The 23,648-nt window shown below is 45.0% G+C and overlaps 1 protein-coding gene across 2 annotated transcripts in view; it reads right to left on the bottom strand.

Annotated features, from left to right (window-relative positions):
• LOC146193250 (uncharacterized) overlaps positions 1–23,648 on the bottom strand; it is an 84,526-nt gene that overhangs the window by 8,250 nt on the left and 52,628 nt on the right. For both annotated transcript variants that reach the window (XM_084602625.1, XM_084602626.1), the window contains exon 7: positions 3,960–4,171. In XM_084602625.1, coding sequence (XP_084458751.1) covers positions 3,960–4,171 — 212 coding nt within the window. The remainder of the gene's footprint in view (positions 1–3,959; positions 4,172–23,648) is intronic.

Here is a 23,648-nt window from a genome sequence, read left to right as displayed (position 1 = left end):
TGGGCAGGGCGATTAAGCCTCGCCGCTCTACGATATCCTGTAAGTCTGCGACAGTGCTTCGTCTTGTCCATGACAGCATGAAGCGGGAAAGTATCAACGGCGCTTTACTGTAACGCATCATCACATGTTCAATGCAATGATATTGCAGTATACTTAAACATACAAAAATGAGTATCAATATTAAGCTCCAGTGTGGACTTATCTATGGAAACAAACTGCATACAGGTATTAGTAGCCACAAGGTATAGCTTAGTACAGCCGAACCCGGATATATCAAACTCGAAGGGGATCGCAAAATAGTTTGATATATTGAATTCAATATATAGAAAGCTGCTTGAGATGGCGCTTGCGATCGTGAAAAATGATACTATATTTGTCACGTTAACAACCCACTCGCATAATGAGCCCACCCTCTATTTTTGTCGCTGAGAATGTGAAAAAAAAAAATGGTGGCGCGTCCCTCCGTTTCGGCCGTAGCATCCGCAGCTCATTTATTGGCAGCGTGCCAAAATGTAGCGCAGCGATAACTTCACGACATGTTTATCTTTTGATTATATTTTTGATGTTAGTGCCTGCGGCGGCAGACAGCGAACTGAGCAGAGTGCCTATGATGGCTTCATTGCGCAAGCTTGGTTCGATTTATCACGCCACGTTTTGGGGCGGGCGGTGTCAATTGTCACAAAATCATTGGAAAGCATGTTAGCTGCAAACGCCGTTGAAGCGAACAATGCTAAAAGCTGGTGTCATGATCACAGCTGATCGCGTGCTTTCGTCGATTCACAGATGTAAGGATGGACAACTCTCGAAAAAAAAAAAATCTGCCATTTCTTAACGCCTGCAGCTGCCATAGCTTACGCTACGTCTCATATTCAGCATGACGACAAAGATGCATGACTCTCGAAAAAAGAAAAACGCAAATTTGTCGCTTCTTATAGTCCGCAGCCGACATAGCTTATGCTACGCCGCAAGTTAAGCATGACAAAGACGGACAACTCTCGCAAAAAAAATGTAAACATCTGCCGCTTCTTAACGTCCACAGCCGCCACGCTACGTCGCACATTCAGCACGACACAAGATGGGCATCGCCCGCCCCTGCCGCCCACAGAGAGTTCACAACACACACTAGAGAAAGCATCCGACGTTCTGTCCGCCACAGGCCGAGCTGGCTTATTGGCGCATGCGTAGCGTGTGCTGCTACGAATGAAGGGAAAGAAAGAGGAAGGGGAGAAAGAAAAAATGAACACATGCTTGTGCTTTATTTTATCGTGTTGTTTCTCCTCTCTTGAACACCACAGCTGCATTGGCTGCGTCTGCTCTGGTTCCCACTCGTTCCTTCACGCACATGGCTTGCAATCGTCACATGCTGCTGCACAGCAAACAATCACCGCAGATGTGCGCACCTTTCGGGAAAGGGCGCGGCGCCGAACTGTTCTCCCCCTTTTTTTTTGCGTGTGACTTGAAACGTCACACGGCAAATGGCCAAGAATGACGCGATCGTCTTTGGGGAGGGCACACCTTCCAGTGCGTGGTGCGGAGTTTGATATATCGAACGACTGGTGAAATTGGAGTTCACTATACAATGCATCTTTCCTATACTTTTACATGGGATTTTCAAGGGGATATTTCATGAGTTCGACATAACCAAAATTTGAATTATCCGGGTTCAATATATCCGGGCTCGACATTAAGGTTTTGGTTACTTCTGCTTGAACGGTGAACACAACTGTAAATTTTGCTTTGCTGCCATCGCCACTCCTGCATAGCCTGTTCAGAAGCTTCAAACTTGCAGCCCACTGCACAGTTGTTTCTTCGCCAGAAATTATAGCCATCCTCTTCACCGCTGCAGTGAACGGGCGCCAAAGGCTTTTCGGACTAGTGAGCTCATGACGAAGTGTGTCGCCAGACATCAAGTCAAATGTGCAATCTCCAGGCAGCAGTATTTGTTTATTTATTTTTATTTTATTTATAAGATACTGCAGGTGAAAGGCCCAGGCAGGAGGGGCATACAAAACGTAGAGTATGATGAAATACAAGCACAAGATACATAAACTGGAGCAATGGTACGTAATCAGGGCACAAAAAAAAAAAAATGAATTGATGCGGTGCTACGAAAACAAAAAACATAAGGATAACATCAATCATTTGAAAGAACGAATGATTGGAGTCGGCTCTTCCATCAACCATTGACACTCCCTGGAGGTGTCACGTGTCCAAGCTCTTCTGTAAACTATCGACACTTCCATGGGTGCAAAAAAGTAAAAAAAAAAAAATTCTTCCTGAGAAGCACGCGGAGCAACTGAATGCTGTACTTCCTGCTGCCCTGGTATTGTTTATGCTGCTCTTATTGGTAGTGCTATGTTTTCATTTCGATTGTAAGTTGACCTCCCCCCCTCCCCAACTTCTGATTTTCGAATTTTAAAAAGTAGTTACGGCGCAGTTCAGGTGTCCACAGAAACAAGTGTGACAGATACTGAGCCTTTCACTTCCTTTGAACCAGTTATTTATTTAGGTCGGCTTACAATCATGTGAACATGGTAGCTGTGACATTGGTCAACTGTTTCAATTATTTTGGTTTCGCCATGCTGCTTGTGGTGCACATGCGACCGGAAGCAGGTCGAGCATGCCTCACACGATGTCAAGACGGCGAAGGCAGCTCTGTATTTTGCACGTCTCCCGTGGGCCTCTCTCCAGCTCTGCTGATCATGACCTACAGCCAAATTGTAAACCTTTTGCCAGCTTTTCCAAAAAGCATGTCAACCACACTTTCAAGATATGCAGGATACCGAACGCGATGAGAGGCATTGAAGTTTCTATGGAAAGATGCCTCTAGCAAGGGGTCATATGCAGGCGATACACCTAATGACGATCACAAAAACCCCAAGTCCGAGAACGCTTCCTGTGTGCACATGCCACTCACCTGTGCATGGTGCTAGACGCAAACAAGCGCGAGCGTGGTGCATGCTAGGCAACAGCTCTTGCGCTGCGGTCCCACATCCGAGCTGAAAGCAGCCCACTGGTTTACAATGCTCAGAGAACCATGAAGCTTCTGCGACTGCCGGGGCAAATGTGAGCAGTTCTTCTCACGGTGCATGAAATTCTCTGATCAAGTGTGTCGTTGCAAGAGGAGGAGCGAAGGAGCACCGGCACATGAAGGTGCATCGCGTTATTCGACACCTGCCATGGGGTGACCACGAACAATAGTTTGGAGTAAATAGTTTTGTTATCTTTCCTCATTCCTATTATGTGCAGGTGATTTTATTGTGAAAGCAATACTACGATGATTTTATTGTAAAAGCAATACTACGCCAGGTTGAACCGCTCATCGCTGTGGGCCATGTCCGTGGTCCCTCATAAAGAAATCTGCCTGCCATGACGTTTGAATTCATGTTACCCCTATGCCATGGGCAGGAGCTGCCAGCTCGGGTCGCTCTATTATACGGGAGGGTGATATCAGAATCAGCCTGCCAGGATCGTTTGCTTCTCGTTACCGCTACGACATGCAGGTACGTGGGAATTATGTAGCAGGCAAAAGAAGCTTCCGCCATTGCTTTCGCAATTCAACTAGGGTTAACCAGAGCTAAACAACAACTAAGTTTTTTTTTTTTCTGTTTTTACTATCCCAAAATTACACATCGTATTATATGCAGGTTTTTACAGTATGCCAGTAATTAAAATGTTGTGCGACATCTATGGAGTGCCGACTGGCAGCTTTTCCTGTACGCCCTCTGTGTCATGTTACTCCCGTGGCAACAGTCTACAAGTTGTGGTTTTCTTTACATCCAACAGATGACACTAAAGAGCTTTCAAGATATTGGCATCCAATTTCTTTTTTGTGTGTACTGGTCTACAGAGTGGGGCAAGACTTCTCTCACACCCACAAATGTATTCCACCAGCACCACAATCTGTACTGGCAATGTCATCGTGGGAAGAGGGGGGCGGGGTGGGCATGTCAACTGACCAGGTGCTTGACCCTCTGCCATGGTGCCTTGTTCTTCCAGCACTCGACCACTTTCACGTGAGTGAGGGTGTAGCTGTCCTCAAGCGCCCCAGCCAGGGTGTCCACCAGGAGCCCCGCAATGGCACTGCTAGACCACAACTCCAGGCTGTGCACACGTCGGCTGCCGGTCAACCAGTCGCACATGACGCTTACATCTGTCCTGGTGAAGGTGCCTGCACGGTGTGCAAAGGTTATAGAAGCAACGTAAAAGCAACCAGTCAAACTTGAGACATTTCGCACAGCATGAAAGTGTCTGCTCCATACAAAACAGAGCAACAAGCTGTTCAAATCAGGAATGCCCTGAAAGTTGACGGGACCAGTGCACAACCATGTGCTGTCGATAGTAGCACCTCGTTGAGACATTCCCAGTTCATACAATTTCCTGTTTCATATGCTCAAAATCGCGGGCAGTAAAGCATCTCTCACAGTTTCACTATTTTTCTCCCAAGTAATATGTTCTCAGGTAACATGATTTCCTGGTTACTATGTTCGAAAATTTCGACAAATTGTGGTCGCATAATACATTTTGTAATAAATTGGACATGTTCTAACAGCACTCACGACATAAAAAACTGATCAGCAGCACTCATCCATCAAAGCTGCTTTCCTACAGTGCCTAAGTGCAAATGGACAAAGCATAAAAAAAAACATACCAGTCGCCCATTTCCGCGGAAACATGACTTCACGAGGAGAAACATGGTAGCTCCTTTGTGATTCCTTACGGGTACAGGGGTGAAACATTTGATAACTTTTCCCCTGCATATGAGTGGGCTGGGTCTGGCAAAAGCAACACATGAGCAAAAACACGTCACTGGTGTAAGGGGGCAAAGCATCTGGAAGCAACCAAGGAGGTGATCCCAGATCGCCATTGCTTTCTACAAACCAGATTTGTTACTAAATCTTCCTCACTAAGGACAACGCAAATACGGACTGAAAAAAGGAGCTGTGAATACTGGATGTCTATAAATGCTATGCAGTGAAAGTCTGAATTCTATATGCCTCCGTAATTCATTCAACAGTTAAACTTTTTTTCAAAATCAACCTATTCAACCCATACGTTTTCCCAGATAATACGCTTTTTTCTGCATTTAAAGAAAAAAAACATACCAACAAGGTTTTGCTTAGAAGTGAATACATTCCGGATATGGGCCAGTTAAAGGACCAGAGTACTATTCATTCAAGCAAGTCTCCAGTACTAGATACAGTGAAAGCTCGTTAATTCACAACTCGTTAATTTGAAATTTTGGATAATTCGAAATAGTCATCGTGGTCCGGTCCGCAGTGCATAGAAGTCTATGCGCGTAACAGCTCGTTAATTCACTCAAAAATTGGCGCCGCCACCCATAATTCGAACTGCGCGCCGCCAAGCGGCGCTGTTAAAAACCATCATTGGAAGCTTTCACGGCAGAACGATAGATGGCACAACCATCGGGGCGCCGCTAGGGTGCTGGAACAAGTACTAAACAGTCTTTCCTGCCGCGACTCCTTCGAGGAACGACGTTTTAGTGTTATCGACCACGGTTTCGTGTTGCATTTCGTGAGCCCTCGTTTTGTACGCCGCTTGTTGTGAGCTTGTGTCCGCGAGATGTGTTCGCGTGGGAAATACTGTGCCAAGACGGTGAAGGAGAAAGTGGCTATTTTACGTGAGGTGGATGAACGGAAGGCCAGCAAAGTGGAAATCGCGAAAAAGCACGGGATTCCACCAAGCACGTTGTCGACGTACGTCCGAAATAGGAAGGCCATCGAGGATGCCTATGAAGCCGAAGATTTCGCCAGCAACAGAAAAAGGCTTCGGTTAGCCAAGTATCCGGAAATTGAGACCGCTGTGATCACGTGGGTGAAAGAAATGAGAAGCGCTGACATTCCACTGAGCGGCCCAATTATCATGGCGAAGGCGGCCGATTTCGCCCTGCGCTTGAATGTGGAAGATTTTGTCGCCTCCGAAGGATGGTTTCACCGCTTTAGAGACAGACATAATCTTGTCTTCCGGGTGTTGTCTGGAGAAGCCAAAGAAGTGGATGCAGAAACTTGTGCCACGTGGCGAAGCGGTGCTCTGCAGCAGTACTTAGAAAGCTACTCGGCACATGATATATTCAATGCTGATGAGACGGCTTTGTTTTATAAGCTCCAGCCCGACAGAACAGTAGCATTTAAAGGGGACAGCTGCGCTGGCGGCAAGCGAAGCAAAGAGCGGATTACTGTTCTGGTCGCCGCTAATATGACCGGGACGGAGAAGGTCCCTCTTTTTGTTGTCGGCAAGGCACATAAGCCTAGATGTTTCAAGAACATTAGGACGCTGCCGACGGAATACTCCGCCAACAGCAAGGCGTGGATGACGGGCGAATTGTTTAAAAAATGGCTCTTGAAATTCGATCGGAGGATGGAGCTAGGGAAGCGTCAAGTTCTCCTCATTGTGGATAACTGCTCGGCACACAATGTCGACGCCGAGCTGAAGGCCACAAGGCTCGTCTTTTTGCCTGCCAACACGACTGCGGCCTTGCAGCCGATGGATCAGGGGGTGATCAGAAACATCAAATGTTTCTATAGGCGCCACATGATCGAGCGCATGACTTTGTGCACTGGAAACCAGAAGACCAGCACCATCACATTGCTCACAGCAATGCACATGTTGGTGCGTGCATGGGAGCAGGTCACGCCGTCCCCAATTGCAAACTGCTTCCACCACTGTGGCTTTGCTGCCGGAAGTATGAAAGAAAGTGGCGACGATGGGAGTCCGGAGCCTCTGCCTGCGGCTGTGCTGCAGGACGTCAGTTTTGATGATTACGTTGGAGTAGACAGCGATGCAGCAGTGTGCGGTGCCCTAAGTGATGAGGACATTGTCGCTGAAATTGTTGGGGAGCAGTCTGTCCCAGAAGAGGCAGAAGACGAGGACGACGACGAGGAGCAAGAGCCCGTGCATCCATCCGCGGCAGAAGTTATGGGAGCGCTGAATGTCGCGCGCCTTTTCTTCAGCTTTGAAGAGGGGGAAGAAGACTCCCTGCGTCGCATTCGCATGCTAGAAGACCGAGTGAGTACGGTAGCCCTCAGAGAGAAGAAGCAGAAGATGATAACAGACTTTTTTGCTAAATAAATGTTTTTCGTGCCCTCCGGGCATCAGACGCCTTCAATTTTGCTCACTTTCATTAGTTCGAATTTTGGTTAATTCGAACTGGCCTGGCGGCCCCGTGGAATTTGAATTAACGAGCTTTTACTGTAGTAAGCACATGAAGTTCATAGCATAAATGCAGACTCCATAAGCTGCTACAATGTATCCAGAATACTTTTCCAAGCTAAAGAAAAATGGTTACCATTCTATTTAAAAGGTGCCCTATACGTTCATTGTTCATCACCCTAAAAGCACCTTGCATGAGGGAGAAGCGCGGTTCAACCCCCGGTACCTCTATATACACCCCAGTGGTCCAAGAATACCATCCTTTCTTAATGCACAAAGGAGTGGTGCCGTTTGCACAGAACTGCTATAAAAGAAGAAATTCGAACAGCTCATACAGTGCACATTTCATATGAATTAACTGAGGCACAATGAAATTAAAAAGATAAAATAAAAGGACGACTGATTCAGCATTAAGCTCTCGAATTCACTCATTGCATTTGAGGGCACCACAGTCTGCTTCCATTTTTATTTTGCTTCTCTAGATACTTTAACACCATCTGTGGTTCTGAGTCCACAGAAGCCCTGCATTTTCCTCGAGTATTACTTGCTGGCATTGATGGTTCCCGCATTACTGTACTCCATCAATGCACATGTTGCAGAACACATGGCATGGAACAATGAGCACAGTAGATATTTTAACTCAATAGGTGTCAGCTGTGGATGTGTCAGGGACCCATTTTGGACCAGCGCAGTGGAAGTGGTTGAGGATCCCTTGAGAATAGGGAAGAGTGGGGAGGTGTGCAGCGGAGCAATTCTGTGGACTGCTGCCACAGTTCTTGGAGCAGGTCATAGAATTGGGAACAAGACAAGGTTGAATTGGCCTCTAAAAAATGCACACTTGAAAAGCCTGCGCACCACAGCCCGCAGAGGATGTGGGGAAGAGGTTGGAGTTGAAGTTTATTTCTTTCTTTCTAAAAGAAAGGAGAAGCCAAGGCAAAAGACGGCAAGCCTGACTGGGCCTTGGCTCCTGAATACAAACAGCAGACAACAGCACACACCTAGGTGATGCATCGACACCATTGTGCATGCTAGAAGGAATTCGACCCCTCCCAGCATTGTGCCGCAGGCTCCACTGCTCCCCATATTTCGTTTATAAGTCGACAATATAGAGTTGTAGCATAGCGCAAACTGCTCCCATGTTCTGGTTCCACACTGTGCACTGCCTATGTGTGCTAGCTTGTGCTAGGCCGGCACAGGCGTACCCGCATACAGGAAGCTAGAAAGAACCCCAGTCCCTTCAAGCGGTGGTCACACACTTCCTGCCTAGAGGGCATTTTAAGAACCTTAGCTCTTACTACTTTTGTTAGTAAATTTCGAGTCCATCACAGATTCAAGATGGCAGCCAAGTATGTGACAGACTATTATAGCGTTGCTGTCTAGTGTTACATAATTGCAACCACGTGACCACCCTCGTGTGAGCAAAGGTGGTGGCAACGGTGTGTCCACCATGGCAGTCAAGGTGACATCATTCACAAGTGACCACCAGGTCAACTGAACGCGGTGATGTCATCACCACATTGGTACTCTAATTTAAGACTTGATTCAAATATAAAGAATTAAGTCCAAGGCAGTTGCCAAAATGAGCTATTAATGAAGCCGTATGAATGTGCCTTAGTGGCCTATAGACAAGCGTCAGCCCGTGACCTCAGCGGAGATGCAGCGGCGCTAGCGACAGCAGTGACTTTCGTGGTGTAGGCAAAAGCTCGGATCGTCTGCATTGGATGTGCGGCGCTTGCTGTGTTTTCGGGCATAATTCCCAATATTCCTGCAAGCTGTGGTGTGGTTGGTTGCGCCACGAGGCACACAAAGGAAAATAGCACCTCTTTTCACGTTTCTTGCGGTCGGACAAATATGAGAGCGATGGGCAGCAGCGTTGAACGCGACAAGTAGATCCTTCGGCGACGGATTGCCTTCAGAAACCTCATCAGTTCGTTTGAAACTCGTAATTGTCGTGACTGCTTTTCGGCCGCATGATAAATAGCGCAATAGCAAATGCATGCAGCTCGTGCACGTTTTGCTGTATATAATATATCAAGTTAAGACGCCACCCTGTGAGTTCCATTCAGTTGTGCCCATACATATATTCGTGCAGAAAAGGACACAAAAGCTGCTGCAAAGGTAACTGCTGTTAGTTTGACCGGTCACTCCAGCGCTATATTGCCGAAACAGAGCTGAACTTGTGAAGTAGCTTTTCTCTGATATCACTTTCGTGAGTTTCAACGAGTGACTCTTCATCATCAGCCCTATAGAAGGCAAGCAAATATTGTTAAGATCCGGGCAAAGCCACGCAGCTTGATTTCTCAAAACTTTCTTTTTGAAGGTCATTAAGATTTTGACGAACAAAATAAATATCCACGTACAACATAGCTCTGATCAAGCAGGATATATTTAAGTATGGTATATATGGTACATGCAATTTAATGTCCTAAAGAGTAATCGGCTATGAAGAGTGCAAAATAAGCAGATAAGATGATGCATTTTTGAATGAACAGTTTCAGAGTATATTAAAAAAGTTTAACACATCGTGCAAATTTCGCTGCAAGCGATCGTGGAGAATGTTGCATTTCCGTTCATGCACCTCTCCTAAAAACGAAAAACAAAAACAAAAAGAGAACATTCTAACTGGCCTTCATGTATCTATTAACCTATGAATGACCTTGGCTACGTCTGTACGATGAAATAGACGTGAAACGACTTTTTATCGAGCAGGATAAAACATTGGCAGCGCACACTATAGGCGAATATGTTACAAAGAACTAAAAGATTGAGTTCTTATTCAGTGAAATTCTGACTTAAGTTGCCGGCACACTGAACTAGAAATATAATTTCTAATTTGCTATACAGTCGAACCCAGTTATATCTAACCCGGATATATCGAATTTTGGTTATATCGAACTCACGAAATATCCCCTTGAAAATCCCATGTAAAAGTATAGGAAAGCCGCGTCATCTATCGAACTCAATTTCACTGGTCGTTTGATATATCGAACTCTACACCACGTACTGGAAAGTGTGCCTTCCCCAAAGGCGATCGCATCCCCCTTGGCCGTTTGCCGCGTGACGTTTTCAAGCCACGCGCGGAAGGAATTGAAGGCGACAGCTGGTCTTTGCAGCGCCACGCCCATTCCCCAAAGGCGCGCGCATCTGCAGTTGTCGTTTCCCGCGCGCCAACACATGACGTTTGCAAGCCATGTGCGTGCGTGTGCCCATTCTTTTGCCAAGCTATCTCTCTCCTTCAGCACGCGCAACGCATGCGCCAAGCCAGCTTAGCCCGTTTTCAGACAGACGTCGGACGTTTTCTCCAGCGTGTGTTGCGAACCCTCTGCGTGCGGCGGCGCGGCGGCTGATGTGGCTATGGCGCCTGCAAATGTTAAAAAACGGCAGCTGTCTTTTTTTTTTTTGCGAGAGTCATTTTTTTTTATCGTTTAGCTGTACACGCGGCGTAGCGTAAGATATGGCGGCTGCGGATGTTAAGAAGCGGCAGTTCTGTTTTTTTTTTTGCGGGGTTGTTTATTTTTTTTTTATCATTTATCCTTGCATGTATGAATCAGTGAAAGCACGCGGTCAGCTGCTGCGATCATGACGCCCGCCCCAAGCGCGGCGTGATAAATCGAACCAGGCTTGTGCAATCAAGCCATCACAGGCACTCTGCCAAGTTCGCTCCCCACCACCACAGGAGCTATCAAAAGATAAACGCGCCCTGACGTTATCGCTGCGCAGCATCTTGGCACGCTGCCAATGAACTGTGGATGAGAGGACCGAAACGGACTGACGCGCGCCATCGACATGCAAGCGAAAATGGCGACACAGAAACCTTGTTTTGAGCTGCCGCGGTGGCTCGAGCAGCGAGAGGGACGCAGTTCCAACGAGTTTGAAAATTTTCACTCTGTCGCTGCCGCTCGTCGCTGAGATCGCCTAGTCGCTTGCATGTGAGCGAGCTGGCCTTAACGCATTTTTTTTTTTTTTTTTCAAATTCTCAGGTGCAAAAGTGGAGGGTGGGTTCATTATGCGAGTGGGTTGATTGCGCGACAAATACGGTATCGTTTTTTCGCATCATAAGTGCCGTCACAAGCCGATTTTTGTATATCGAATTATCGATATATTGAACTATTTCGCGATCCCCTTCGAGTTCGATATATCCGGGTTCGACTGTAGTTGTCGGTAATATATTGTTCTTTAGAGTGAAGGTGCTTGGAGTATCAGAAAGCCCATTAAGAGTAGTCATGAAAAACACACTTCCAGTCATTCATTCGTCGTCCTTGCATGCGCTAGCAGTAGGCACGGGAGTTGAACAATGTTGGCTGTTATTTTTTCATATACAATGCGTTTTCTAGTTTTCATTTAACTCAGTCACTACAGTCGCCCATCGTAGTCGCGCGTTGCTGAGGCCACGGAGAAGGAAGCCAATTCAGCGCTCAACGCCAGGTAATTCCAAAAGTAATCGGCTGATAAAGTGCTGAACTACTCTCCAGGCATAAACAAAACTATTTCTATGCACAAACGAAGCTTACGCTTCAGAATATTCGCACGTGCAAACTGGTTTTGAAAGCAGCGTCGCTTGGCGCTGAGCAGGCACGCTGCGTTTTTGCCTACACTCCATGTCGCTGCCGATCTCACCGCCACCTTTGTTTACAAACATGAGGCTTGTCTATAGGGGTAACCTGAATGCCAGGATCCTAGCAGGCTGATTCTGACATAACCGTCCCATGTGAAATGAGAGACCCAAGTTGGCAGCCCACGTGGGGTGTGATGTCACAGCGTCATGTGGGTAAGACGTGGCTACCGGCCGCGCTACGCTGAAGGCTCTAAACCTGGAGTAGTATTGCTTTCGCAATAAAAATGAAAATATGGGTTGTGCAATAAAATGACAACGAAATGGCCACTTGGACTATATTTCATTTTCTCCCTTCGCTCTTTAGAAAGACAGAGTTTTCCACACTGGTTACAACAGCTGGTGACAAGCAGGATTGCATCCCGATAAAAAGCAAGTTCACATGGAATCTTATGCGAGATAACACCAAATACTCTTGATCTTTGAATTAATCCGTCAGCACATATTCGTACTGGAGCTGGTTCATATGTTGTGCAAACTGTGGGCTAATGGAAAACAGAGGGGCTTTCTGGGAATCGATACCAAGATACCTCCTGTTACTGTATTTTCTGGTGTATAAGCCGCACCTTTTTATTAGTAGCATACTCCTCCAAGCGGCAGTTTTTCCCTCAAAGAAACACAGATAAGTAGCATCCGTGTATAAGATGCACCTGTTCACTCTGTAGAAAACTCATTGAAGATCACACTGTGAGAATGTGCAATAAAAATATGTTCTTGCAGTGGCTGCCACATATTCACTTGTCTCGTTATAGGCAGTGCTCACACAGATGTACTGTATTTGCACAATTCTAACGCACCCTTTATTATAATGTTAATGTGCAGTAATATTTACCACCTGAAAACCACGAAAATAACTTGGTGCCAATTCTACTGCGAACAAGAAATAATGCACTGAACAAGCGTCTGAAAATTGCTTAAAACATTTATTGGAACAAAACTGCCACACACAAACACAACCACGAGACATGAACGTCATAGGCTGTTCACCACGAGACATGAACGTCTCTGTTCACCGACCACAAAAGGTCATCTTGTGCATGCATGACCATTACTAGCGGGAGAGCCTCCCACGAGCCGCGAATCCATCTCGCAATGTTCCCGAGCATCGCTCTCTTGAGATCGCCAGGGCTTGCTCACGGAGTCAATGAGTGAAGTCAACCGCTGGGTGTTATGCACACGACATGCACGCGATCCTTTATGGGCTTTTTTAAGCCATGATACCATTATTTTGAGCACACATCAGCAGTTCGACAAACACAACTCAACCAACAAACAGAGGCGCATTACCAGAAGCGTTCATGCCGGAAGTTCACCGGCTTGCTGATACCGATGGCAATGTGGCTTGCTATGGTTTATAGAGCTGCTTCGTCGGGTTTCGAGAATTCGGTTTTGAGATTTTTCAGTTTTAAGTCCAACTGTAGTGCACGTGTATTTTTAAATGCTTATTTTCGGGAAAAATGGTGCACATTAGAATCGCGCAAATACAGTATGTAGCGTCCAATATCTGAACAGTACTTTTCAAAAATGTTTTACTTTGATATACAGATGGATGCACTTAAACACAGCATTTAGACTAAACCATCACAGAAAAAAATAAGGGGGAAGGAAAGGAGGAAAAAGGAAGAGAAGTAGGGGCTGAAGCAGTGAGGGGAAATATGCAACTTTTTTTCATGTTGGACCTCATTGTCCGGAGCACACTGGTGGTTTTGCACAAGTCCCCAGATTCTTATTTCGCTAACCTCGCACTGCCCTCATGCAGTCCGGTACCCCTGCTCCTCGGCAAATTGAAAGCAGCTTGAATTTCATGTCTTAACTTTTCCTCCTCGTAGCCGGCATCATGGTTAGCGAGCAATAAGACACGATGTGACAGATATGAAGCACGCATGAAGCACGCTACTACGGTCATCATAATCATAACATTACAGCAATCAGTGCAACGAAGGTGCCATGGCAGATGGAAATAACGCAAATGGAAGTGGCTCGAAAATTAAAATTTGTTATTGGCAAGCTACAATCTTAAAATGAACAACACATTTTCCTGCTCTTTTAAATGCAGTGCATGGCAGAAGATGGCGTGCATTTGTGTCGAATCACCTTCCAGCTTGGGTGCAAGCCTGCGCCACCCACCCAATACTTTGCCATGTAGAAATTGTAAATTGTTGGGTTTAATGTCCCGAAGTGGTATGTGGGCTATGAGCGATGTCCCAGTTGTGTGGGCTCTGGATTAATTTTGACCATCTGGGTCTCTTAGCCTGCACCGCTGACATCGCGCAGCGCACAGGAGCCTTTTCGGGCGCAGACCATAGGTCGCAATGATAAATATAACACATGGATGAAATTTTCAGAAAAAAAGAAACGAGACTTACATGTAGGAAAATATGGGAATAAGAAAACGCCCCCTGGCTCTTGAAACGACAGGAATCCAGACTCAGTGGTTGCCCTTTACAATGTGCGAATATTCAATCACGAATCGAATGTTTATTATTTGAAGAAACTGATACAGTAGAGCCCTGCTGTTACGTTCCTCACTGCTAAGTTTATCCATCTGTTATGTCGTTTTCATCTGGTCCCGGCATAGCTCCCATAGGATGCAATGTATTGGGAACCCCACAGTTACATTGTAACAGTGAAAATATTCTCGCATTATATGTCGCAACCTGGCTCCCCGAATCAGCCCGAGCAATGCATGCCAGCGGCTATTTTGGCTTTTGACGAGTCTTCGCCAGGCTTGGCTATGGAACTAGTGGCAAGAAGCCGCACGCGAGTTGGAGAGGCTGGCTCTAGGTGGCTATACCATCAAATTGTTAAGCCACCATAGCCTCGAACTCATTTATTTTTTTTCTCCATCGCCGAACCAGTCGATCCGTCAAAGTAACGTCTTTGTCGTGCTTCGATGGCGTCAATGACGTCGTGCAAGTGGAAGGTGCTTCCCCTTGAGGAAAAGCTAGCCATAATACTGAACACAGTCGACAGGCAACCAGCGCGGAAGAAAGTGGATATTACAAAAGAACTTGGTCTGCCACCTTCTATGCTTAACCGCATCATCCTGAACCATGCCCAAATAGATGGGAATGCCGTGCTTTTCAGCCCGAAGGCTAAGCAGGCTTGTGGCAGCAAGTTTGCAAACTTCGACAAAGTTCTCACTTGGTTTAAGCAAGCTAGCGCTGCCAGTGTCAACTTCGACGGGAGCATTCTGAATGAGAAGGCAATGGACATAGCCAACAGATCGGGCATCACACACTTCACGGCGTTGAACGGCGGGATAGACCGTTTTCGAAAGAGGCATGGCATCGCTCATAAGACGGTAAGCGGAGAAGCAGCAAGTGTCAACTTGGAAACAGTTGACGATTGGAAGGCCACACTATCAGCTACAAATGGGGTACAAGCCTCACGACATTTATAACGCTGACGAAACAGGCCTTTTCTTCCTGGTGCAGCCATCAAAGTCATTAAGCATGAAAAGCGAAGCATGCCATGGAGGCAAATGCAGCAAAGACCGATTGACAATACTCCTTCATTGTAACATGGATGGCTTGGACAAGCTAAAGCCATGGGTAAATGTAAAATATCAGAGCCCATGGTTCTTGAAGAATGTTCACTTGCTGCCCTGTCACTACAAAAGCAACAGTCATGCATGTATGACGTGTTCTTTGTTCGAAGAATTTCTTTGGTACTTTGACAACAAGGTGGGTTCTCAGAGCAGAAATGTTCTCCATTTTGTGGACAACTGTGCGGCCCACCCGAGGGAACTGTCATTTCTCCGGAACGTGAAGCTTGTGTTTTTTTACACCTAACACTACAAGCCATTTGCAGCCGTTAGATGCCAGCATCATACAGAACCTAAAGCGTGCCTACAGGAAGTGCATTGTGAAGCACACTCTAGTGCATATTGATCGCGGACAGCAACCTACATCTATTTCAGTACTTGAAGCTATGCACTATGTTGCTTCAATGTGGACTGCAGTGAGTACGTCAACTGCATAGCCCTGCTTTGATCTGTGTGGCTTCTGCATTGACGGGGAAATGGAAACTGCCACAGAGGCTGAAGTCGGAAGTATCTTGTGATCAAGAGCTAGATGAGGCTATGAATGTGTTTGGTGCCTCCGGAGTCACATATTACGACGTCGCCGTGGATGCTGCCGTCGTGTCGTTAAAGTGCCAGAACATTGCCGAGATCGTTGCGAATTCGGTCACAAGTGAAGGCACTGACTGCGATGACGAGGAGCATGAGCTGCACGATTCCGAGGAGTTGACACAACCAAGCTTTGGAGAAGCCATCGTGGCTCTGGGCCTCCTCCGCAGGTACATCGCATCACAAAGCAACACTGACAGCAATGTGGCCTTCCAGGCTCTTGAGAAACGCGTGGTGCTTTCTAGCAGGTGAAAGAAATGACAATCAATATTTCTCAATTTTTTTAAGGAAGATTTTTTTTTTTTCCTTTTTAAGCTGAATAAATAGTTTCAAGTCAAAGCTGCACTGTTTTCATTCATTTTCGGAACTTTCCTCACTGTTGCATTTTCCCGGCTGTTACGCTTTTCTTCCCAGTCTCGTGAAAAACTTATGAACGATGTTAAATTGTATTTGAAATTTCCAACTACAGTTAAACCTGGTCATAACGAAATTATAGAATGTCCATGATTTTTCGTTGCATCCAGGTTTTCGTTACATGCAGTTTGCGCGTAAAGACCCAAAATGACTATGTAGAACAACCAGATTGAGAATCGGTGCAAAATAAACCACTTTATAGATGTCTAAACTAATCAGAATTATTTGAAGTCATAGAAGCGGATGATTCGCGACCGCGCTGATAGCACGGCACGACTGCGGCGACAGCCTCCACCTCCTCTGCGGCACGCGCGACGCGTCTACTAGGAAGCGGGGAAAGGGGATGGAGGATTCCTTCCTCCATGAAGGAATCAGTCTGTGGGAGAGCGTGTGCGTTGGCGCTGCCGCTGCCGGCCCACTAGACCCGTGCGTCATGTCGCACAAGCGCTCTGCTGTTCCCACTACCAATGCGTGGGAGCTCGCGAGCAACTGCGTGGCAGCGCCGCTGCTCGCCCCGTGTCTTTTTTTAAACTTCTTTTGCAGCTTTTCAGCATGGACTATTGTAGTGCCATGTTCCGACAGCGAAAGCAGCCGAGACTGCTGCGTCTGCCACGGAGATGCGGCGTTGACGCTGAAACACAGCACGTTATATCAACTGTGGTCACTCGTTGCTATAGTAAGTATTCCTCTCACTTCATTTTGTGTTTTATCACTCTGAAACTTGTGGGGTTATTCCAAATTTCCACTAACTCAGCACTAGTTAAGAAACAGATGACGCCACGAGTTTGTTATATCAAGGTCAAGCGCTGCGACCTGTTCATTACATGGAGTTTTCAGATACATTTACTTCAATGGGGGCAGCGTTGGGGAATTGAAAAACTTCGTAATATTGAGGAATTTGCTACATGGAGGTTCGTTACACAGAGGTTTAACTGTATTACAAAATTATCAAATATTGTAGTTTCCCCCCGCACTGCGTGCTTCGAAGCAATTGCAAATTGCATTGGTTGTGCAGTGAAGCATACTCAAAATGCAATGGGGCTGTTTCGTGAAGAGGGACCGCCTTCCCTTTTGTTAAGAGACCAAGCACTTAACGAAACCGGCGAAGATCGTCTTTCTCACTACAGTTCCATCTCAAGTGCAGACATCCATTGTACAGGTGTTCATCAGATAAGAACTACTGTAATAGTTTCTGGCAATTTTCTAGCCCATTTGACAATTCGAGCTTTCAGTTAATTCAGACATTTTTCAGGTCCCTTCAAGACTGAATTAACGGGTTTACTGTGTTCAGCAGCAATGTGACAGCTGCACCAGGTTCCATGAGTCCTTCCTGTGTCAAAACAAAGCTGGCATACAGAATCCTGCGTAAACATTTATACTGGATTTTTCAGTAGGGTACACACTTGTATGCACTTATGCTTTAGTCTGTTTGCAAATACCATGTTAATTTTGAAATAAACATATGCACTTCTGCTTTAGTCTGTTTGCAAATACAATGTTAATTTCGAGATTAACCTTTTTTGTCCCATTAATCAGATATTTGATATTCATGTTCAAAAATTTTGATATTCGCACACCCCTACCCTTTACCCTCCAAACCTTCTTGAAAGGAAAGTCATCAGTCTGTTGGTGCAATAAAATTTAGGCATTTAATCGCGTGCCTAGTCTTGTAACGTGAATATTGTCGGCTTTGTTTCTGGAACTCCACTTTCGAGCCTTGTACAGTCAATTATTACTCTAAAGCTTGATTAATGTTGCCTGAAAAGGGGCTGCGTAAGTGGTTCAATGGCCCACTGCAAGAAACTGTAGAGTCAGGTTTTCGTGGCAGCATTTAGATTTATCGTTCCTTTAAAGATGTGCGCTCCCGCACACGCTTCAAAGAAGAGCTACAAGAAAGAAGATGATATTGCGTGCTTCAACTTGATTAGAAGTAACAGAAACGTCTTCAACGAACAACTTGCCCACAGCCCTTCTCAAGGGAGGCAGCACTCTTAACACTAATTTAACCTAAAAGAACAATAAAATGCTAAACCTAGCTGCTGTAAAGTTATGAAATTTGTTTCTGTCCTCACAGAGTGAACTGCGTCCTTCAAAGTCAAGCTGTTTGTTAAGGGCTACAACTTTCATCCCCTGCTGAGCAGCCTTCCTTACGAATGAGATCTGGAGGAGCCACGTCCATCAACCAGACTGGAAACGAAGGTAAAGTCACTGCAGTGGAGTGCACACCCAGCTTCTGCCTGCGTAGACACGTAAAGAAAATGAATTAGGCCAAGGTAACTAATCAAAATCAGGGCTGAAGCTTGAACCCATGCCCAAGCCAGCATACACAACATTACTTTTCTTACATCTACAAACTCACGGTCAGGTCCTGATAGAGCACCTTGACTGACGGAAGAGGCCATAGGGCTGCTGCCGTTGCTGCTCGAACTACAGCATTTCGCATTCTTCATGGCTGCGTGAGCCTGTCTCACTGCATCCCCCGATCTTGCCTCCACTTTTTCCTAGAGCAATAAAAATGGCTTTGAGCATAATGAAAAAAAAAAAAAAAAATAGAGCTATAGCAGCATTAATTTTTTCAAGGAGCTTTTCGATAATTATTGGTTCCTAAAGTATGGTAGAGACTGCACATAAAAACATAATAATAGTACCAAATTTAGTAACTGCAAGCTCAACACCAGGTGACTTTACTCTATCCCAACATACGCCTAGAGAGGTACCCTACTAAATGTTAGAAATAGGCCTTTTCGATGTTTAAAGATGGCTTCTGTGGTGCCGTACCAAATTTACTAATGTATAATGCACACAGTTTTGAGGGAAAAAAATTATCTGGTATTCCTTGTGCTGCAATGTTCTAGCAGGCTTTGTAGTGACAAGAATGAAGCAGGTTTCAGGTGCTGAAACAAAAAAAGCAGTCAGCCGTGCCAACGAATACTGGAGGAGCAAAGCTAGAAATCTGCAGCTGCTTTCAGTAAATATGAGCACTGCCTTTGGAACAATGGCTTATGGCTGTTTAAGGGAAGTCGGGTTAAGAAAAGGAAAAGCAAGTAAGCAGGTGCCTTGGGAGACACAAAAATGCAACAAAACGCAGAGTGAACACCTTGCACGTGCGGTACCTACTCCACACACAGCTGATCACGAACACATATCTTGAATGAGACATCTAGGAGATGAATTGCTAGCAAAAGGAACACAGAGCGAGAAATCACCCAGGAAATGAAATAAAAAACATGAATAATTATGAATTCTTAAATAGTTTTCTTATGAATTACTATGAATTCACTCAGCTAGAGCGACAAGCGGTGGTAAACAAAACAGAAAAATATGGAAGAGGAAAAGATAACAATAAAGAAGCGGAAAAAACAAGCCAAAGAAAGCACAAAATACTCATACAATAAACCAAACTTTGTCAGGACAAGGTAGAAAAAAAGAAATAAGATTATGGGAAATGATAAACAGCCTAAAGACTGCACAGCATATTTCCTCCAGAGGTACTTGAAAGAGTAACCCAGGCCTTCTTTTTCAACTTCTCCGATTTTACTGAAACTTTCGCCGAATGTTCTCCACAGTTTTTTGGTCATTTATACCAAATTTCGCAGCGCTGCAATGTTTTGTTGCAGTGCAAATAAATTTTAAAATTTTCCATCTGAAGGCATCAATCGGGCACATTTCTATGAGCAACCTTTGGCACGTGATGTAACCGGATGCACGACCACTGCATATTCGCTCTGCATTTGCTGCAAGAGAAAGCTTTGAGCTTGCTCTTAGTCACTTCAAACAAGTAATGGCCCAATTGCCACTTTAGCTAATTACCATGCACACAATCCTTTTTTTCCTGGCTGTGCCCGTGATAGCTTGGTATGTCGTGACGTCATAGGTTGGCCGAAACATACTTTGTTTTGGTTTCATCGTTTCTGCTTTCTTAAAGGGACAGAACACTGGCCAAAATATGTCATGAGATTATGGTAGAGATGAAAAGATCTTGCCTCATATAGTACAGATCGAGCACTACAATATCAAAGAAAAGAGGCTTTACAATTTTAATTTGCATTTGAAAATCGCATAAAAACAACCAAGGCGCTATCTAGCGGAGAACCCCGAGTACTTTCAGTGTAGACGCCCACGTGACTACATGTCACCAAAATATCACTGTTTTTCCTAACTGCACATTGTTCGTTTTTTTTTTCGAGGAGTGCTTGCCATGATTTATTATATTTTGCGCTCTCTCTAGTGCGTCCTTAATTAAAAACCACCCCTGCTTTCGCACCGAGAGAGATATGATTTCAGGTTCTGCCACTAGATGGCACTACAGTGTTTGCAATTTCGTGAATTAGGCAATGACAGTGCCCACTGAAACTTTCGTCGACGAGGGCGTGCATTATTTTGCCGTAACAGCATTGAGTGCGAAACTGAAAAGGACGTTACTCTACGCAAAAAATGTCTGATTACTGTCTGGCGAGTGAAAGTTATATTTGTTTTCGGTACGTCTTTTTTGTCGACCACCAGTCGTCATCGCGGTCGCTGTTCATGGTTTCCAGCATCGGACTACATAAAAACGGGCGCATGCATTAATTGAAAAATTCCCGGTAAAAATTTTCTACAGCGTTTCTAACAAAACCGTTATAGAATCGAACATTTTAGACATCAATCTTTCCACCACGGCGAAAAAAAATCGAGACCTAAATTCCAGTGTTCTCTCCCTTTAAACAAGCTGTACTTGTTATTTCAAAAAATAGGTTTTTTTGTACTGCAGAGAATGGATTTTGAAGAGTGTGATAGGATTACAAACTCGAAATCTTAAAAAAAAGGAACCACTGAGATGCCCTTTAGGGAACAAAAAATTTGTTGTTTTTATCAGATGCTCATCTATAACAGAAAAACATTAAAAGTATATATGAGCAGTTTAGGGTATTTAAACGTATATGTCACATTAAACAATTGATAAACTAGACTTCCAAAGAGAGAATAAGAGAATATTCTCTCTCATTCAGAGAGATAATATAAGTGAATTTGTTGCACTATGCATGAAGTGAGAAGAAGACTGAGAGCTCTAAACCAGGTCACAATACTTGAAAACGGCAGCGGCCTAGTTTTATTTTTAAACTGCCACATCTTTTTCATTGTACCCCACAGTGGCTATTTTTGTTTCTCTTTCCTGGTGTTTTCTTTCCGTGCTGATTTGAATACTGCAGGGGTGGCCAGAAGTATACTAATGTGCGACTCCCTGACCTCTATTCGCAGCATAGCTGTTACCCACTCCGTGACGAGCCACATCATTCACATTTCCGTGTGTCGCAGGCATTACACACAGCATCGATGTCCGGCAACCTTCGCAACGCGGTAACACGTCTTGTCAAGGCAACGAGTGGGCGTACTTTGCCCATATATGCCTTTTAGTCTGTACAAGGCAAGACGCAGCACATGACGCATGCGTGATGCCGAAATATGAACATGTCCAACCTCTGTTAATGCAGTTGCGATGGTGTCCTGCCTTTCCTGCACTGGCAAGAAAGCAAGCTCCCGTAAGACAGCGCTTCCTGGCAGTCCTTTGCAGTGATGCACGAAAGCTATCTTGTGGACGCTTTTTTTTTTTTTTTTTTTTTTTGCTTTCCCATGACAGTGCCACGCATACACCCTGTAAGTGGCATTGTGCGGGGTCACTGAAAAAGTTCACCTTAACCGAAGTGCACACAAAACAGTGGATATTTTTTTATACTGAGCACTATGGGAAACGAACCAGTGGTCTTTCATTGTTCACCTTATCCGAGAGTTTATCTTAACAGGAGACACTGTACAACAGTACAGCACACTCATTAATTTGGCCTTCAAGGAACCAGAGAAAATGTTTGAATTAAAAGAAAGTTACAATTATCGAATAGCCTTGTAACAACATCCAAAAGCCCTTTTCATAAGTTATTTCATCTGAAAATAGCTGCATGACTGTCTGCACTTGAGATGAAGTCCAAATAAGAACAAGTTTTTCCCGGCTTCTTCAAGTGCTTTGCTTCGCACACACTGTCAGGAACTGAAGAAGTGCTCCAAAATCATTAAGGCTTCCGCTACCCATTTTGTAGTGCGATGCAGTAGAAGTCTTGCCCCTTCATAAAACCGCTTCATTCAGGATACTTCACTACAAAGACAAGTTGCAAAGCACTGTGGTGAAGCAAACAGTGTGGTAAAACTGCACAGCACCATCTAGAAGAAGGGGGCATTGGACTAGCGCGGAGTTTCAGCGCACTGGGAAAAGTGTGACATCATTGAAAAAAGAACATATAAAGAATGGCGTGACAAGCTGATGCAGACACCTGATCACAGCCGCAGGATGTAAAGTTAAACGTGAAACGGAAAGTAAGCGACTGAGTTTTATTTCGCAAATGGAGGACTTCCGATCATTGTCGTGCTCGCTTTATCGCGCATGAAGCGCATGGGCACCACTATTCTAACTAATTCTGGTTCAGAGAGGTCCATTTCAGTAATCTCTGGCTGTGCGGGCCACACCCCGATAGGATCCCTCGTCCAAATTAACCAGAGCGAGCACATCCTTACTTTTAATCAATCAGCATCGGATGCCATAGACTTACATGGGCGTCAGCTGGGACCACGCACCTAGTTCAAATTTTTAGAATTCCCGAATTAGCATTTTACTTTATACACAACAATCACCCAAGGCTTGCAGAAAGAAACATTTCTCTCTCTGTGAAATCATAGAGGCACCACAGACGCAACTGTCTCTGGCAAAAGTAATCTCGAAGGTTTCAGTATACAGTCGCCAACCGATTTTTGGACAAGGGAAAACCCACACAATGGTCAGAATAATCGAACAGTCCGAAAAATCCATGAACTTGAAACAAACCACTTTTCAGAGAAGAATCAGCTTCACAGATCACGAACTTTGCCACTCCCCATGTCTCGTTTGCATGTCAATAATAGGGGGTTGCAGCATAGCGCAAACTGCTACTGTGACCTGCTTCCACGTGGCGCCCATTCAAATAGAATTTGTAGCAATTTTTGAAGCAGAAAAATCTTAGTTTTGGAACAGTAAAATCCATATTTCGAGCATCTCAGAGGAAAAGAAAATACTGCACTTTGCAGCATGGATTCAAGTCTTGAAGCTGTTAGAAATGGAAGAAACCTTACTTTCAGCACAAATAATGAAAAGATGTGAATATCGGACCACCATATGAATGTGATAAAAACAAAAATCTAGCATGGGCCACCTATCACCGGCGCTGCGTGTACCTATTTTTGTAAATAGCGGTTTGTACTGCAAAGCATGCTATTACGCACAAAAAAAGAAAATATGTGAGCCATAAAAACGAAGAG

This window comes from Amblyomma maculatum, chromosome 4 (assembly GCF_055883805.1).
Source record: "Amblyomma maculatum isolate TAMU_Amacu chromosome 4, ASM5588380v1, whole genome shotgun sequence".
Lineage (NCBI taxonomy): Eukaryota > Metazoa > Arthropoda > Arachnida > Ixodida > Ixodidae > Amblyomma > Amblyomma maculatum.
Note: the sequence above shows the minus strand (reverse complement) of the source record. Positions and strands in the feature narration are given on the sequence as shown.